The sequence below is a fragment of the Haliotis rubra genome, unplaced genomic scaffold, assembly GCF_003918875.1.
Source record: "Haliotis rubra isolate DU_JTF1 unplaced genomic scaffold, ASM391887v1 Scf574, whole genome shotgun sequence".
NCBI classification, from domain to species: Eukaryota; Metazoa; Mollusca; class Gastropoda; order Lepetellida; family Haliotidae; genus Haliotis; species Haliotis rubra.
This window is the reverse complement of record NW_025767273.1, coordinates 501,733-522,200: the sequence shown is the minus strand read 5'-3', so window position 1 is coordinate 522,200 and position 20,468 is coordinate 501,733. Positions and strand designations below refer to the sequence as shown.

The 20,468-nt window shown below is 38.5% G+C and overlaps 1 protein-coding gene across 1 annotated transcript in view; it reads left to right on the top strand.

Annotated features, from left to right (window-relative positions):
- LOC124254531 (usherin-like) overlaps positions 1 to 20,468 on the top strand; it is a 133,108-nt gene that overhangs the window by 14,859 nt on the left and 97,781 nt on the right. Inside the window, 5 exon segments of the mRNA XM_046688345.1 lie at positions 6,311 to 6,470; positions 14,875 to 15,004; positions 17,001 to 17,064; positions 17,621 to 17,891; positions 19,061 to 19,248. Coding sequence (XP_046544301.1) covers positions 6,311 to 6,470; positions 14,875 to 15,004; positions 17,001 to 17,064; positions 17,621 to 17,891; positions 19,061 to 19,248 — 813 coding nt within the window.

Sequence of the window (20,468 nt, the reverse complement as noted above, 5' to 3'; positions counted from 1 at the left end):
TGCATGCTGAGTAAACAGTTGATGTAATGTACACATGAATACATGCACAAGAGATGATAGTTTCTTCTCACAATAACTAACATTTTTCTCCTTCAGACGAGTGTTCAATTGCTATAGGAAGTGGACGGATAAGGATAATTGATTGAGAGAATGTGGAACATCTTACAGTTATTTTACGGTTGAAATATTCTATGACCAACTCTTGGATGATTATCTGTTTATCAACTCTTTTGTAGAAAAAGTAATCAAACACTTTTTACGAAACAAATAACTCTTAAACCTGCTTTTAAACAATTATTTTAAGAAATAAATTATTAAAGATGAAGACTGAAGATTCACAAAAGTCAAATTTGTGAGAGTATAAATATCAATTTTAAAGGAATTTTTTTCTCAAAAACTGTAATACAAATCCAATACATCCCAGGCACTGTAAAGTCAGACAAAAGATCTACAACATATACCAAAGAATAATAATCATACTTGAAAGTTTTGAGTGAGTTGTCATTATTTAGCATGATAAAATTTGATCCTGTTTGTAAATACAACCTGAACCTAGACATCAATCTTACTTCTTGTTCAAACCTGTCACAGGCTGTATGGTATTTTTGTAAATGCCAATCAAACACACACTAAAATGGGAATAACTTGAATACATATATATTTTGCAAGAGATACCCTCATCTCAATTTCATTGACAATAAACCTTACATCTCAGATGACAAGAATCCATTTCGTTAAAAATCCGATCTCCCTTGTGATCTGTACCTTTAGCATCTGTAGAGTCTGATCAATGCCTCATCAGTCCTATAAGACAATGTTCTGAAGTATGTTATTGTTTGAGGTAAGCATTGTTTGAATTCTGTTGTGTCACTGATTGATTCCATGAGTGGTGCAGGTGCCCCTATGGTCTAAGGTGCCACAATTTAACATGCATAGTTTTATCCCTTTGGAATTTGTTTAAAAGTTTGTCAGTGTCATACCTTTGTTCATGGGTTTCCCAGAAGTGGTAAATGTCTGCTGTGAGTCTCGGGCTGTGGTGACTTCCATAAGCCTGTTGCATCGTAAACTTTGCTGTGATTCTGGTGACTATGGTTGAGTTTCATAAACCTGTTGCATCGTAAACTTTGCTGGGATTCTGCTGACTATGGTTGAGTTTCATAAACCTGTTGCATCGTAAACTTTGCTGGGATTCATGTGACTATGGTTGCATGAGTTTCATAAACCTGTTGCATCATAAACTTTGCTGGGATTCTGGTGACTATGGGTGAGTTTCATAAACCTGTTGCATCGTAAACTTTGCTGGGATTCTGGTGACTGGTTGAGTTTCATAAACCTGTTGCATCGTAAACTTTGCTGGGATTCTGGTGACTGGTTGAGTTTCATAAACCTGTTGCATCGTAAACTTTGCTGGGATTCTGGTAACTATGGGTGAGTTTCATAAACCTGTTGCATCGTATACTTTGTTTTGGATTCTAGTGACTGTGATTGACTTCCATAAGCCTGTTGTGTCATCCCCTTGGTATAAGTCAATACTGTCGAGAGTCTCCCCCACTGGCTGCACACAGGTATTGATTGGCCCTCCAGGTACATTCAGCTTCTATTGATCAACACATAAGTGGAAGTCAATACGCATGTATATGACTAGGGCTGTGTTTATTCAGTGATTCATTTAAGATTTGCCAAAACACGAAAACACAAACTGAAGTACTTGGATGAATTTGGCTTTACAGTCAACACCAGTGATGGGAGCTGATACTTATTGTGAAACGTATCATACACCAAGTGGTACTTGCTGGTACTAATGCTGGTACCTGTTGTTAAAGTCATCATAATCTCTAGTGGAACTTGCTGTCTGTTGTGAAAGTCATCATAATCCCTAGTGGTACTTGCTGTCTGTTGTTAAAGTCATCATAATCTCTAGTGGTACTTGCTGTCTGTTGTTAAAGTCATCATAATCTCTAGCTGCCTGGTACTAATCCTAGTGGTACTTGCCTGTTGTTAAAGTCATCATAATCTCTAGTGGTACTTGCTGCCTGTTGTTAAAGTCATCATAATCCTTAGTGGTACTTGCTGCCTGTTGTTAAAGTCATCATAATCCTGTTAGTGGTATCATAATCTTAGTGCTTGCTGCCTGTTGTTAAAGTCATCATAATCCCTAGTGGTACTTGTTAAAGCTGCGTATTGTTAAAGTCATCATAATCTCTAGTGGTACTTGCTGTCTGTTGTTAAAGTCATCATAATCCCTAAGTCATCATAATCCCTAGTGGTACTTGCTGCCTGTTGTTAAAGTCATCATAATCTCTAGTGGTTCTTGCTGCCTGTTGTTAAAGTCATCATAATCTCTAGTGGTACTTGCTGTCTGTTGTTAAAGTCATCATAATCCCTAGTGGTACTTGCTGCCTGTTGTTAAAGTCATCATAATCCCTAGTGGTACTTGCTGTCTGTTGTTAAAGTCATCATAATCCCTAGTGGTACTTGCTGCCTGTTGTTAAAGTCATCATAATCCCTAAAAGTCATCATAATCTCCTAGTGGTACTTGCTGCCTGTTGTTAAAGTCATCATAATCCCTAGTGGTAATTGCTGTCTGCTGTTAAAATCATCATAATCCCTAGGGTAATTAATTGCTGCCTGTTGTTAAAGTCATCATAATCCCTAGTGGTACTTGCTGCCTGTTGTTAAAGTCATCATAATCCCTAGTGGTACTTGCTGTCTGTTGTTAAAGTCATCATAATCCCTAGTGGTACTTGCGGCCTGTTGTTAAAGTCATCATAATCCCTAGCGGTACTTGCTGCCTGTTGTTAAAGTCATCATAATCCCTAGTGGTACTTGCTGTCTGTTGTTAAAATCATCATAATCCCTAGGGTAATTAATTGCTGCCTGTTGTTAAAGTCATCTTAATCCCTAGTGGTACTTGCTGCTTGTTGTTAAAGTCATCATATCCCTCTCTACTGGTTATTTCTGCCTGTTGTTAAAGTCATCATAATCCCTAGTGGTACTTGCTGTCTGTTGTTAAAATCATCATAATCCCTAGGGTAATTTGCTGCCTGTTGTTAATTGCTGCCTGTTGTTAAAGTCATCTTAATCCCTAGTGGTACTTGCTGCCTGTTGTTAAAGTCATCATAATCTCTAGTGGTTCTTGCTGCCTGTTGTTAAAGTCATCATAATCCCTAGTGGTACTTGCTGTCTGTTGTTAAAGTCATCATAATCTCTAGTGGTACTTGCTGTCTGTTGTTAAAGTCATCATAATCCCTAGTGGTACTTGCTGCCTGTTGTTAAAGTCATCATAATCCCTAGGGTACCTGTGTTGTTAAAGTCATCATAATCCTAGCGGTTACTTGCTGCCTGTTGTTAAAGTCATCATAATCCCTAGTGATACTTGCTGCCTGTTGTTAAAGTCATCATAATCCCTAGTGGTACTTGCTGTCTGTTGTTAAAATCATCATAATCCCTAGGGTAATTAATTGCTGCCTGTTGTTAAAGTCATCTTAATCCCTAGTGGTACTTGCTGCTTGTTGTTAAAGTCATCATAATCTCTAGTGGTTATTTCTGCCTGTTGTTAAAGTCATCATAATCTCTGGTAATTGTTGATATATCAAATGATGGTACTTCATGTTCATATCAACCTGCTGACATCACCATCATATGATTGTATTACATATTCATACCAACCTGTACTGACATCATCATGATGATAGTACTACATGTTCATATCAACCTACCAACATCATATGATTGTATTACATATTCATACCAACCTGTACTGACATCATCATGATGATAGTACTACAAGTTCATATCAACCTACTGATGTCATCATGATGATAGTATTACAAGTTCATATCAACCTACTGATGTCATCATGATGATAGTACTACAAGTTCATAGCAACCTACTGATGTCATCATTTTTGTTTTAAAAACCCTCTTTAATTTATACAATTCACTTTGCATGTGGAGACCACAATCAATATAGATCCACACATGTTTACACAAGAGCAGCAATGTTGTGGTGCATGTATGAAACGAAACACAAGATTACCTATCCTCAAAATTCCAGTCAATTACTCTAAATGTACTCTTAAGTTTTCCCATTTACCAGTAATCCTATATTGCAAAAATAAGGCGCAAAATATTAACTCACTCCTGATGTTGAAAAATATATCTGGAGCCTTGCCAGTTGCTAAGGAATAAGTGTATACCAGCTAATAATCTCGTTAAATTTTGATTGGTCAAAATTGCACACATGCATGTAAAATGGCGGCACAGAAACAAATCACAAGTTTTTTCAGAAACAAGACTGTGACTCAACAACTTGTAAACAGTCAAGTAATCAAATAGCGATACAAACAATGAATGAACTGATTACTAGCATCACTCCTTCATTTTGTCGAAGTCAGACAGTCTGTATACATACATGGGCAAGTACTTCTTCTAGGAATTAAATGAAACTGACGGTAATGAATGACAAGGATTACGAGGTTACTGCAAGTGACAGAATAATATTTTGCACTGTGCAGCAAAAGAAGAAATGACATCTGAAAATAATTTTAAAACAGCAAACTGAGTAAACTCCAAAAGGCAAATGTTCTTGACACAGGTTATCAGAATTTGCCATGGGACACACGTGACATACAGAACACTTCTGCAACTATTCTCTTAAAAGAACTTTTGACCTTTTGGCCACTGTTACATTTTGAATAAACACTTTTGTAACAAAACCATGATAGCATAAATAACAAAATACTGTTTTATTATTTATTGACCTATTTACACAAGAGTAGCAACATTGTGGTGTAAATATGAAACGAAACACAAGATTACTGATACGCCATTAAATTCCATTCTGTACTCTAAATGTACACTTTTCCAGTACTCCTTTATTGAAAAAATAATAGTACATACTCCTAATGTTGAAATATTATCTGGAGCCCTGTTTACATGTCTTTCAGTTAAATGATTAAAAAGACACATCATCATGTCTTCATTTTCTCTGTTCGAATCACCTTAAGCAATGGGTCAGTGGAAATAAGACTGGTTGCCATTTACATTTATTTATACTTTGATGACTGTCAAGTCACTTTTCAATACATTGAGTATGTGGTCAGTTTCTTAGAATGCTTAATATTTTACAGCCACGACTGACTGAGTTTGGTTTTCCCCGCTTTTTGCAATATTCCAGCAACATCACGGCAGGTACAGCCACGAAGATTCGAGTTAGAATTGGTCTTCAACAACCTATACTTGTCCTTAGAGGCAACAAAAGTGGATTGGGTGGACAGTCTTGCTGATGTCATCATTTCCGATTTGCTTAGAATGATGTTCATGATGTCAGTCACTGTATTGTCTGGTCCAGACTCGATTATTTATAGACAGCTGTCATATAGCTGGAAAATTGCTGAGCGTGGCATTCAACAAACAAACAAATACAAAAGTTTAATGTTTATTCATATGTTCTATTTATGGACTAGTAGAGCTGGGACGATACACTATGTCACGATACGATACGTATCACGATATTTTACCTGCGATACATACACCTTGAAAGAATGGCATAGTATTAATGATTTAAATGATATATTTCAAGGTATTTGTGTATAACAATAACACTATTGTAATAAACAAGCAAGTAACTCTATCATACTTTTTTCCGTATTTTTCTCTAAATAAAGTACTTTAACATGTTTAAGATAAAACTGTTTTGAAAAAAGGGTGTATCAATACACCAGTCGACGATACGATAGCTATATCAAACTTAAATGTAACGTGATGTAACGATGCATTGGTGAATCGTCCCATCCCGATGGACTAGCATATTTTCCATAGATAAAGACACAAGAATCTTTTAGGTATTTGCAAAAATATCCAAAATAGATATCTAAATAGATGTCTCATTTGATATTTTCTAAAGAGGTATACAGAGAGAGAGAGAGAGGGAAATCATTCTCATATGCAGCTACCACTGAGTGGAACAAACTGCCCTTAGAACTGAAAACATGCCATGATTTTTCATCTTTCAAGACTGCATTAAAGACTCAAAGAATTTCGTCTCACCTATCCTTCACACTAAGAACTTTGTTTTTTCTCTTATCTTCCAGTGCTTTGAGCATACTGATGTGTGAAAAATGTGATTTACAAGTTATTGTTATTATTATATCCTAAATAGATATCTAAATAGATATCCTTAATGGGTATCTATAAAGATACCTAAATAGATGTCCTTCACAGATATCTGAAATAGATGTGTTCTTTCTTATCAGTTTTGTTAGCTTTTACACAGCAATGTTACAGTTGTCCTTTCTGTTTTCTTCAAGCCCACTCCTACAGAAGGTCCGAGCTGATACAGGCGCTGTGATATTTGAACTGGGTGTCAGTCCGACAGGGGTGAGGTTCTATTACCAGGGAACCACTGCAGCAACAATCACCCTCGATGAAACCATCCCCCAGCAGCAGTGGGTCTTCCTTGCCTTACAGGTGAGTCAATTATTCTCAGACCTAAAAAAAAAATGTTGTGGTTTCGATTACCCGACCTACCCTTGAATTCTGGTGCCAACCCTAATTATTTTAAGGGGTATAAATGAAATAAGCTTTTAGATAGCATTGTTTTTCCTGGCACTGACGGACATCGGTCATTCTGATAAAGAAAGTGGACATGATGGCCGAAACCTTGATTGAATAAACAATTATACATTGATAAATGTGTTATTAGTTTGTACTTTACTTCTAAAAATAATCTTTAAAAACAAATCCTACCTACCTACCCAAAATTTTAAAGAGGTGTAATCGGAACCACAATTTGGCCTCAGCATGGTTCCTCAGTGCTCCTCCCACTTGTCATTATATTGATTTACATATACTGGCACCTACAATTTATTTGAGAATAGCTGTTCATTGCAACAGATGAATTTTTGAACATTTTACTATTTTCAGGTTGATGGATTGAAAAAACAGGCCTGAGAATTTTCCACGGATTTCCGGGATTTACATATCAATTTGGGTCATTTTTTAGATGAACATAAATCTGCATTAACATTTTTAGCGGAGACTTATAATAATTGCCCTCCAAAATTGAAATTGGCTGTTCTCTACCTGAAAAAAGCAATTTAATGCTTTTCATAATTATTACTTTTTGAACATTTCAATTTTGGAGTTGGTGGATTTGTATACCAACTTCTAATAAAGTCTATCCTTACCAGAAGTATACCTCGAAATGGTGAAATCATGATTTTAAACATAATTTTTCTCAAGATATTCAGCAATGAGTAATTATTTTGGTTTAAACGCGGAGCAATACTATTCTTTACTTTTTCTTTGAATCCTCATCCCCTGTCTGTCCTCTAATTACAAGTGGTCCCTGTTATTGCAGAGACCAAGCAGCTATAGCAGCAGTAAGACAGTGTTTACTGTGGGCTGTGAGTGTTATAGAAGTCACTAGGATCTGACCTGAGGAGATAGCAAGATATTTAATTAAGCAACAATAAATTATTCAGGCGAAGGTGGAGCAGTTTGATTAACAGACCACAAAATCTAGGCTGATGATCTTGTCTGAACCATGGATACACAACAAGCCCGGCATAGCTTGTACATAATGGCCTAGAAGACATCATGACTAGTTTGTTGTGATCGTGGTGGAAGAGAATATGGAACACTGGACAGTGTAGTTCAGCAATGCTTTTTAAATATATTTGCCTCTTTAAGTGTGATAGTTCCATTACATTTCTTTTCACATCAAAATATTTGGAGTCAAACCTTTTCAGCCTATTGCAGTATTGAATCCATAAATTTAATTGTCATTTATGGTACCCTTATGCCATCCATGACATTGACCTACACTCGTGATCTGGCAACCCCTATGCCATTCAGAAACTTGACTTAGAACCGTCTCAAAGACAACAATTTGCCATGAATAACACTGACCGACATCAGTCAGCAAACCTCCCTTATCCCATCCATAATCTCAACCTTTATCACTCAACAAACATCTTTATCTAACCAATAACCCCTGACCGACAACAGTCAGCAAGCCAACCATTTCCCATCCATATCCTCAAACTATATCAGTAAGCAAGCCATCTTTATCTAACCAATAACCTCGACCTACAACAGTCAACAAGCCACCCTTATCCCATCCATAACCTCAACCTACCACAGTCAACAAGCCAGCTTTACCCAATCCATAACCTCACCTACCACAGTCAACAAGCCACCCTTATCCCATCCATAACCTCAACCTACCACAGTCAACAAGTCACCCTTATCCCATCCATAACCTCAACCTACCACAGTCAACAAGTCACCCTTATCCCATCCATAACCTCAACCTACCACAGTCAACAAGTCCACATCCACCCTTATCCCATCCATAACCTCAACCTACAACAGTCAACAAGCCACCCTTATCCCATCCATAACCTCAACCTACAACAGTCAACAAGCCACCCTTATCCCATCCATAACCTCAACCTACCACAGTCAACAAGCCACCCTTATCCCATCCATAACCTCAACCTACCACAGTCAACAAGCCACCCTTATCCCATCCATAACCCTGACCTACAACAGTCAACAAGCCACCCTTATCCCATCCATAACCTCAACCTACAACAGTCAACAAGCCACCCTTATCCCATCCATAACCTCAACCTACAACAGTCAACAAGCCACCCTTATCCCATCCATAACCTCAACCTACCACAGTCAACAAGCCACCCTTATCCCATCCATAACCTCAACCTACAACAGTCAACAAGCCATCCCATATCCCATCAACAAGCCATAACCCATCCCTACACACAGTCAACAAGCCACCCTTATCCCATCCATAACCCTCAACCTACCAGCAGTCAATTAGACCAGCAAAGACCCTCTGCTGGTCCATCACTATAACCCTCTGCTACCCCAGTCAACAAACCACCCTTCATCAAGCCACATCCCATCCATAACCTCAACCTACAACAGTCAACAAGCCACCCTTATCCCATCCATAACATCAACTCTCTCAAAGACCACTGCAACAGTCAATAAGTAAAGACCTCTGCTATCCAGTCATAACCCTGACCAGTACCCTCTGCTGGTCCATCAGTCACTAGGTAAAGACCCTCTCCATCTGGAAGTCTCAACAGTCACTAGTGTAAACCCCTCTGCAGTCCAGTCACTAGGTGAAGACCCTTATCCTGGTCCAGTCACTAGCTAAAGACTTTCTGCTGTCCAGTCACTGCTCTTAATCCAACATGCTCCTCCATCTAGCCAGTGTTATTGACCCTAGTCTGCTGGTCCAGTCACTAGGTAAAGACCCTCTGCTGATCCAACTTGGAAAGTAAGCAGTAGTCACGTTTCTGTTATTGACACCAACTGTCAACAGATGGGCGTGTCCACACAGATGTGCAAGCTTTTCACATACACTAGGTATTTTCATATTCACTTAAATCAATTCCATCCATCTGCACATGCTTCATTTCCGTAATGACGTTGATTCTCAGGAAAGCAGACAGAGATTGATTCACAATATGTAGGTGTCTGAGGTGTGGCCTAAAGCCATGCATGAGTCGACTCCCGCCAGCTGTCTCCCGTTCTGGACACTGCTATTGTCCTGCCTCTTTGTCGTTTCACCTTACTGATACAGCCTTTCGATAAATATAGAGGGAAAAAACTGCAGCAATTCAATGATTTCAGTAATTCATTTCATTGATTTTGGGACACGTTTCAATGATTTTTTAGCAAGAATATCTTTTGTATGTTCGTGGCACTGTTTTGATGCCAGATTATTAAGCTTAGCACATAAGCAGGTGAATATTTATACTTAAGCTGACCTGTTGTTTTGTGCAATGTGACCCTTCAGTTGGTAAGATGACCTTTTATCAGTTATGAGACCCATCTGTTAGTAACAGGACCTTATTTCAGTTATGAGACCCATCTGTTAGTAAGATGACCTTTTTTCAGTTATGAGACCCATCTGTTAGTAAGATGACCTTATTTCAGCTATGGGACCCTTCTGTTAGTAACAGGACCATATTTCAGTTACGAGACCCATCTGTTAGTAATATGACCTTATTTCAGTTATGAGACCCATCTGTTAGTAACATGACCTTTTATCAGTTATGAGACCCATCTGTTAGTAACAGGACCTTATTTCAGTTATGGGACCCTTCTGTTAGTAACAGGACCTTATTTCAGTTATGGGACCCTTCTGTTAGTAACAGGACCTTATTTCAGTTATGGGACCCATCTGTTAGTAACATGATCATATTTCAGTTATGAGACCCTTCTGTTAGTAAGATGACCTTATTTCAGTTATGAGACCCTTCTGTTAGTAATATGACCTTTTATCAGTTATGAGACCCATCTGTTAGTAATATGACCTTATTTCAGTTATGAGACCCATCTGTTAGTAACATGACCTTATTTCAGTTATGAGACCCATCTGTTAGTAACATGACCTTATTTCAGTTATGAGACCCATCTGTTAGTAACATGACCTTATTTCAGTTATGAGACCCATCTGTTAGTAATATGACCTTATTTCAGTTATGAGACCCATCTGTTAGTAATATGACCTTATTTCAGTTATGAGACCCATCTGTTAGTAATATGACCTTATTTCAGTTATGAGACCCATCTGTTAGTAACATGATCTTATTTCAGTTATGAGACCCATCTGTTAGTAATATGACCTTATTTCAGTTATGAGACCCATCTGTTAGTAACATGACCTTATTTCAGTTATGAGACCCATCTGTTAGTAACATGACCTTATTTCAGTTATGAGACCCATCTGTTAGTAACATGACCTTATTTCAGTTATGGGACCCTTTAGTAACATGATCATATTTCAGTTATGGGACCCTTCTGTTAGTAACTTGACCTTTAATCAGTTTTAGGACCCTTCTGTTAGTAAGATGACCTCGTATCAGTTATTCGACCCTTCTGTTAACAAGATGACCTGTATTAGTTATGAGACCCTTCTATCAGATGAAGATGTGCTAATTGTCTTAAGGCTCAGTATTTGGTGGGCTAAATGGTTAACATTAAAACAAGTATTTGGATTGTCCCATCCCAGGGTGCAATACAGAGAGAACTTGAGATTAGTCTTATTAAGTTTTCCAAATGATGCTTCGAATCAGTTTACAGTTGAATGAATTCATAGGTGTCTGGTATTAATTTCAGCATCTGGATTCATCAACAGTTTTCTTGACATATAATTCATGTAATTTTGACTTCAACAAGGAATTACAGATTGAACTGATTTAAAACTCTGAAGCCTGTGAGGAAAACCTACAGCCATTGGCAATTACCGGTAGTTTGTTAGTTTATTTGTTGTTTAACGCCGCACTCAGCAATATTCCAGCTATATGGTGATGGTATGTAACTAATTGTGTCTGGATCAGATAATCCAGTGATCAACATCATGAACATCAATCTATGCAACTGGGATGCGATGACATGTGTCAACCAAGCCAGCAAGCATGACCACCTGATCCCTCAAGTTGCCTCTCACGACAATCATGGGTTGCTAAAAACTAAATCGAACCCGAATCTTCATTTAATGATTACATGCACATGCACACACAGACTCTTTCTCTCTTTCTCTCTCTTAACTTTGATAATTTACAATCTGCAGAACTAAGATACCAGTTTCTTTTAATGTTTTGCCTTGGAACTATTTTTAGGTCCAATGACTAAGTCCAATTTATCATAAACAGGATTGTGTTATGAATACAGTAAACCTATCATATGCATTTGTCATTACTGATAAATATGCAAATGAGGTTAGCTATGTCAATGCAATGCATCAATCTTTCTCAATAACTATTGATGAACATTCCTAATATGCTGAGTTAGGAGTTTCCCAGACCAACATCTTGTCTCTGATATGTTCAGGGAAAAACAGTCCTTGAATTATCTTAATAAAATAGAAAGGAACCCAGAGACTTCCTTCAAACTGCAGTAATCTAGACTTGCCGAATGTTATGGACTTGATTAGACTGTATTGAATCTATTTTTTCATTGTCTGTATGACTAGGTGTTTCCCAAGGAGATGTCAAAACATGGCAACAAACTTGGTGAAGGTTAGATTTGGTCTTCAATAACTCATGCTTGTTGTAAGAGGCGACTAACGAGATCGGGTGGTCAGGCTCGCTGACTTGGTTGACACATGTCATCATATCCCAGTTGTGTAGATCGATGCTCATGCTGTTGATCACTGGATTGTCTGGTCCAGACCCAAATATTTACACACCGCCGCCATATAGCTGGAATATTGTTGAGTGTGGCCTTGAACTAAACTCACTCACTCACTCACTATTCACTCAAAAATTGCGTTCATTGATGGGTTTCTGACGCTACTTAGTGAAGTTACATCTTAAACACCCATTATTTTCAGAATGAAATTTCATGATGAGAACATTTGTGGATTTCCATAACATAAGTATTATATATACTGGAAGAAAAAAAGGGAACTGCTTTAACATGTGGTGTGATGCATATGTTATTGTAAGTAACACCATAATATTTTTTCATTCGTCTGATCAATGTTCTGTCACAACAGATCCGTGACCAAACCCCTACCTGGTAACAGGTGACCAAACCCATCCCTGGTAACAGGTGACCAAGCAGCACCTGATCACGTGAAAGGGGGATAGTGTAACAACTCATTTAACGTCAATATAGGGCGTGACCACCATTTGTGTTGATTTTAACAGGCAAGGCAGATGTGGATAGTTGAAAACACCAGCTGATTAAAAACAACTTATGGATGTTGTCCCATATGTCAACCAAAGATTGGGCCAATTGAGCTGGCATTATAAGCTGGTTCTGGACCTGTCAATGGCATCATTCCATCTCATCTTGAAGATGTTATGTGTGGGCGAGCTCTGAAGAAACAGCTTGCCATTATCAAGCAGTATACAAATCTCATGGTGGCTAAAAAAATGATATTACAGCATTGTATAAAGTAGTTTTGAAATGTGGCCTGTCCAAGGACTGGCTGTCCAAAAAAGTGACCAGTCCTCATCAAACACAGCCAGTCCCAAAAACTAAAACTCAACATTCAAACCAAGTTAAGTTGGGGGTTTTTTTTCAAATATTTCCCCCGAAAAGAGGACGGTCTTCTTACTCATTTAATAGACGTCCTTGACAAAATTATGTTATCAATACAGTAAACCTATCAAATACATTTGTCATTACTGATAAATATGCAAATGAGGTTAGCTATGTCAATGCAAAGCATCAATCTTTCTCAATAACTATTGACGAACATTCCCAATGTGCTGAGTTAGGAGTTTCCCAGACCAACATCTTGTCTCTGATATGTTCAGGGAAAAACAGTCCTTGAATTATCTTAATAAAATAGAAAGGAGCCAAGAGACTTTCAAACTGCATTAATCTAGACTTGCCGAATGTCATAGACTTGATTAGACTGTATTGAATCTATTTTTTCATTGTCTATATAGACCGTCAAGGACGTTGGGACGGGCTACATTTTATACACTGGTTACAACATATGCAACATTTTCCTCCTGCAGCGTGACATTGCTTAATTCATTTCTACAAATGGCATTACTGTTGTCTAGATGAAACCTCATCAGTGAACGGTAGGCTGTCCCAGTCTTGCTTTGCCTAATTACATTGGGGATATCACTGGACATTGGTGCTAGATATGCTCTATCTGTGCTGTTTCTCTCACACCCCTTGGTCCTAATCGCGGCAAACACAGACCACAGACAACTGGCAGTTACCAATAATTATAACTTTGGTCCACATTATTCAAATAATTCACAATCATATATTGCGTCTACTCACGGATCGAAACGAAGTGTAGTTGACAGGAAATGCATAATATATTTTGTTTCTCTAAATATCATATTTATTGTAGCAACAAACTGACTTGCTTATTACCCCATTCAACAATCACGAACTGATTACCACGTTCATGAGGATCTGTATAGCCTTAGTGTTGATTACATATATTTTACATTTATAGAGCAAAAACTGTAATTAAAATTACACAATGCTAGGTTATATTTCTTTGGGTTAAATAATAGTATTCTGTATTATACATTACATTGGGGATATCACTGGACATTGGTGCTAGATGTGCTCTCTTTTTAGCTCTAACTGGTTCTAATCTCACTTGTTGGTCCCAACCCAGGAAATGTCTTAGGTGTTAATGTGGCAGTTTGGAACCGGTTGTGTTGATGCATCAACCAAATATGATTTTCATGATAACATCTCCAAAAAGAGATAATGATGTATGTTGGTGAACATTGAAAGGTCAACTTTTTTGGCACCATGGTGTGTAAGTTCACTTGTCACGTTAAAGACCTGGGTTCAATTCATCACATGGGTACAATGTGTGAAGCCCATATCTCATGTCCCCCACCCTAATATTGCTGGAATATTGCTAAAAGTGGTGAAAACTAAACTCACTCACTCACCCATGGTGTGTAAGCAATGATTTCCAGCTTGCCCTTGCATTCAGTAAGCATTATTTGTAGTTAAACAAAACTGTTAATCTGAAAACACATCATAGCTAAATAATCATTATGTGCGGTTCATATTATAAAGGGGCGGTGGGGTAGCATATTAAAAGGCACACACTTCATGCTCCCAACGAATCATAAACATTCAAGTCGGCATCATTCTATCCAAATTATGAATTACCGCCATAAAGTTGAGATGTTTTCATTAATGTGTTTTGAAGGATGCATTATTCAGTTTATGAATAAATATAGAAATCATTTTGGGGAAATTCGTTTGTTCTCCAAGGACTCTGATAATACCATTTTTATTTCAAACATATAGTTGGGATATGGAAACACACTTGGCTATTTATCTCTTTGGGGACCTGTCACCTGTTCATCTACTAACTGCTCTGTTTCAGGTGTATAGCACTGCAGCCAGCTTCTTCCTCAATGGCCTTGGTCCAGGATTCTCAGCTGTCCGAACCTTCACCCTCGTCAGTCAAATCCAAGATGTGTCTGGACAATACAGAATGGGCAAGAGGTCTGATGGTGAGTGACCTCGAATGACCTCCAGTGACCTGTAAAAATAAGTCTGTCATGACAATGACAATACTTTATTGTTTATTGGATATAAATTTGTTATATGTAGAATCAGAACAACATTTGTTAACCATGGTTTATGTTTTATGTATTGAGTGATGGATCTATAGCATCAAATCAAATAGCCAACAATGATGGGTCTTCTGCAAGTACAGAATCTAGTGTTCTGGCTTGCAGACTGGATGAGGTATGTCTTCATCTATAGCATCAAATCAAATAGCCAACAATGATGGGTCTTCTGCAAGTACAGAATCTAGTGTTCTGGCTTGCAGACTGGATGAGGTATGTCTTCACACACAACTGAATACATTGATGCTTGAGGATTGGATTTAGAGGTCCCAGACATATTATTTACAGATCAACATCATATAACTTGAATATTTCTGAGTGCAGTGTTCAGCAACAAAGAAACAAACAAATGTAATAACTTAGAGTTCTTCCACCATGGTTCTATATAGGATTGGATCAAGGTATATATCTCCCAAATTGAAAGATACAATAACAATTCATTTATATATAGCGCCTAGTATCCATCTAACTAGTTGCTCACTGGACGCTGTAATCAGAATCTGATTATTATTACCCCAGATAGCCCAAGCTGCCTGTTAGGCAACAGAAGGTTATGGTCACATAATATTACTTTATCCAACCGGGTACCAATTTTCAGCTGGGTGAACAGAGGCAATTTTGAACACACTCACTTGCATAAGGTGAGACCATATGTATCACATGTGCTTCGGTGTGGGGCAGGACTGAAGCCCTAGAAACTTTCAGGAGTCAAGCTGCCAAACACAGTCTATAGGAATGGGTCTATATAGGATTCGATAAATTTATTTATCTCCCATCTTGAATTGTAGAGAAATGTGTCCATATTGGATTCGATCAATTTAGTTATCCACCATGAAGGATATCATTGAATTGTGACTTTAACATTTGGGGATTTCTTTGTCTTACATACATAAACAATAGAAAAGATCTCATTACCTCTCATACCCCTGCTCGTAGTGATGTTCTTATCCTGCCATCATCCAGCTGAGACAGCTGCAGGTACTAATCAGTTTGCAGCGTGTTGATCAGTATTTTTATTACTGTCATTGATGGTCTAGGAATAGTTCCGTGTGGTTTGTGGGCTGATGGATTTGGGTGTTACACTCCCTGGAAACTCATGGGAACTCAGGGTTCGGATAGTTCGATGTTGGGTGTGACCTCGTGGGGATTAAGGGTCAAGAAGGTCCTATGCTGGGTGTGACCTCATGGAGTTTCATGGTCAGGAAGGTCCTATGCTGGATGTGACCTCATTGGGTTTCAGGGTCAGGAAGGTCCTATGCTGGATGTGACCTCATTGGGTTTCAGGGTCAGGAAGGTCCTATGCTGGATGTGACCTCATTGGGTTTCAGGGTCAGGAAGGTCCTATGCTGGATGTGACCTCATTGGGTTTCAGGGTCAGGAGGGTCCTATGCTGGGTGTGACCTCATGTGGTTTCAGGGTCAGGGAGGTCCTATGCTGTGTGTGATTTCATGGGGATTTAGGGTTAAGAAGGTCCTATGATGGGTGTGACCTCATGGGGATTTAAGGTTAGGAAGGTCCCATGGTAGATATGACCTTGTGAGGTTCCAGAGTCAGGATATGCTGGGTCCTTGTGGGAACTCAGGGTCAGGATAGTTCCTATGCTTGGTGTGACCTTGTGGAGATTCAAGGTGATGGATGCGACCAAATGAATCGAGTGGTATGAGGCTTAATGTATGATTGTGTGTATCTGTTCCTTAACGTCATAGACTGTTATTTACAATATCAATCACTGGATTGAATTATGTACAGGAACTTTTAATAAGTTCAGTCTGTTGCCAACCAACTCTCACTTGAGCATATTGGCAGGGAATTATGAATTTCTCATGCTTGTTCTTCACAATATAGACCTGTGATAACTTTCTTTTATTGTTTTCAGGCACAGGGCAATTTCTTGGAAGACTACAGAATTTCCATTTCTACTCCACTACACTCTCCAACAGGTAACAATTCAAGTTTCCACAACTCAGACGTGATAAGAAACAGTTTGAGTGAGAGATTGGCTATGATCCACAGTCTGCTGTGTAACACATTTGGTGATAGGTTCAATGACTTCGTTGATAGCATATCGTGGAACAACAATGTGATTGGTTGTTGACATTGTTGGTCACTGGATTGTTTAGTCATACTCGATTAATTACACGGTGACAAAATATACTTGTAGCTTGAATATTTTGAATACAACAGACAAACCATGAGTGAAACAAGCACATGGCCTTTGTTATCTGTGGATTGATTAATATATTTAGGTATGCGAGCAGACAAGATGGTGACTCAAATATTTATTAATCTCCCTTGGTCTGCTGATTGGCCTAAGCTGAGACTCTCTTTAGAGTATGTAGTGAATGGCTCTAAATAACAATAAATGTTTTAGCGTACATTTTAGGATAGGAAGTGTATATAATAATTTTTTTATCTGAGTCAGCCAATCAGTTGGCAATGTCCATTTTTTGTGTTAAAATATATCACATATATAGACACAAGCCCAATCCTTTACAGGGAAATACAGGAAGTCTACACGGGCACTCTACCGCCCGTCCGGATCCAGTCAGAGTGCCGTTGTCCAGGCTCACATCCTCGAGTCAAACCTCAACAGACACATTACTGTATCCCCAACGGTCTCCCGGACAACGCCGGTCAAGACAGACTCCGCATCAATGAGGAGTCCCACCCGCTGGAGTACGCTAATGATGGGGACAGTAACAGCATCTGGATCTCCTTGTTCTTCAGCCAGTTGAACATCACCGTTGATCTGGGGGATGAGTTTCAGGTCAGTGTGGCATTGTGTTTAAACAATGGGTGTGATTTACAAAATTTACTGTAACTGTGGAGTGAGTGAGTGAGTTATTATTTAACGTCACATCAGCAATATTTCAGCCATATCGTGACGAAAACTATTTATACAATAAAAAGTGAAATGAGAACATTTGACATTGAAATGGAATAAAAGAGAGATTATAAACCTGCCAACGAAGGACAGTAAAGCAACTAGAATATCACAGATATATATGTAAAACTAGTAATTGAATCTAAAACATTTTAACTATAGGGGACAACACAATATAAAAATGGGCTATAGATCGCCAACAACTGAAGGTAGATCACCATACTAGGAGCCATGGGGACTTACATTACTTTTGCTACCTGCATGGACCCTAGTTGGATTTACACCATCCCTTCAGCCGCTGGCGATTATAAGAAATGTTAGCCAAAAGTAAAATAACAAGAAAATCCTGGTAAACTGTAACTGTGGAAACATGTAGACCAATGAACACCAGAGATAAAGAACACCAGGCATCTACAAACAAACCCAACAACAAGTCAGCAGTCTCTGAACATATTCAGATGAACCCCCAGTCATCAAATCAACTAGACAGAGCACACAATACTTATTCTTATCCTCAAAAATGATGATACCACTTTTTTTTTAATGGGTAAGCATGTCTTTTTGAACCCCATTTGAACCACAGTCATCAAATCAACTGGACAGAGCACACAATACTTATCCTTATCCCAAAAAATGATGATGCCACTTTTTTTTTTAAATGGGTAAGCATGTCCTTTCACAGGTAAGCTCTCCAACAAAATCTTTACTAGAATTGGTTTGGTTGGGTTTTTTTCAATGCCGTACAGCATGAGCATCGTCATTGACAAACTTTATGGATAACAACTTCTTTATTTCATGAGTACAGCGTTTCGATACAGATTCTTGTACTGTTGTCAAGCACCTTCACTTCTAAAATGCCACTCAAAGAAGCATGATCATTGATCTACACATTTGGGATACAATGACATGTGTCAACCAAGTCAGCCAGCCTAACCACCCAGTGGACAAGCATGGGTTGCCAAAGACTAGGAAAGCAGAATCTGAAAGAGTAATAGCAAGATATCAGAAGAATTATATATTGCTGATAATGGTTATTCCTTGTTTTGTGGTAGGTGTTCTACGTGGTGATACAGTTCTACAGCCCCCAACCACGAGCTGTTGTGATTGAGCGCCAGCGGAATGGATCAGATCAGTGGGAGCTGTGGCAGCTGTATGCTGACAATTGCCAGTCTTACTTTGGCCTACCAAACAATGGCCCCCTTCCCCTGCCGACTTCAGTCAACTGTATACAGTTTGGATGGTATGCACTCAGAAAAAACATTTTTTGGAAATTCTTTCATACACTTTGTCATTGAGATCATAACAAGATATGCTTAAATTTAACTATAGTATTGTTCCTTGACCATGCCATGAGAGATTAACTATAGTCATATGAAGGAACGAGGTGTTCTTTAGTCATTCCATGACATAGTTACTTTGGTAAAGAATCAAGTGGTGCATAAAAATCAAGTGTGCACTTAAAAGAACCCACGAATCCGTTGGTATATGACCAGATGGTGGCCACATGAATACGTGCGGACACCAAGTTGCGGGTACAGCAACGTGCAGTGAACTTGGACAAAATACTGTGACTATGTGTCCCAGTCCACCCAGCTGTGAATGGTACCTCGTTAGGATGAGAAGGCCACAATAACTCGGTGCGCCTAGTGGCTGCAAGAGTTGTATGCTCCCCAGGGAGTTGAGATTGATAACACGATGTGCCGTTGAGACTGACATCCAATGATTGAGGGAAAAAATACCAGCGCCTTGAGCAAGCACTAGTTGCCTGGATATGTGCGCTATATAAATATCATATAATGATAATAATAATAATTTAGCATTATATGTTCATATCAAGGTAAACATTCAGATACCATAGTGAACAATAAAGATTAAATTGACTTATAGGCCACATATACAGGGAACACGACCAAACATTTCTAGACCATGGACCAAATGTTCTTAGTCCATTGCAAAACCAGTGATTTTTAGTGGTCCTCATAGTCCTGTTGACTATTGGTAAAACATCTATGGGTTTCCATGCTATAAAGTGGAGGTGTCAAGCTCAAAAATAGGACATAATTTTAGTGAACAATTTCAAGTGGTTATCAGATCTTAACAGAAAATCTTACAACAATATCATCAAAATCACATGTTGTATCTTGCTATCAGTAAGCAACAGCTGAGGACATGCCATTAATTGGGTCACATCAGAATGACCTTTCATTCAACCAATCGGAGAGCTGCTTACAAGATCAAGAAATTAAAAGTCAGATTTTGCATTCTCATCATGCAACCGTGACATTGTAGATATAGGTTGTGGGTTGTAAGCAAGATTTGGTAAACATTTAAAATGGAAGACACTTTCCATAGCCCACAGGAAGTGCTGTATTACAATCTCAGACATCTGTGAGGCATTCCAGTATTATGTTTTCTTCAGGTTTTGAAAGTTTGAATCTATATTTTCAAAGTAAAGTCTGG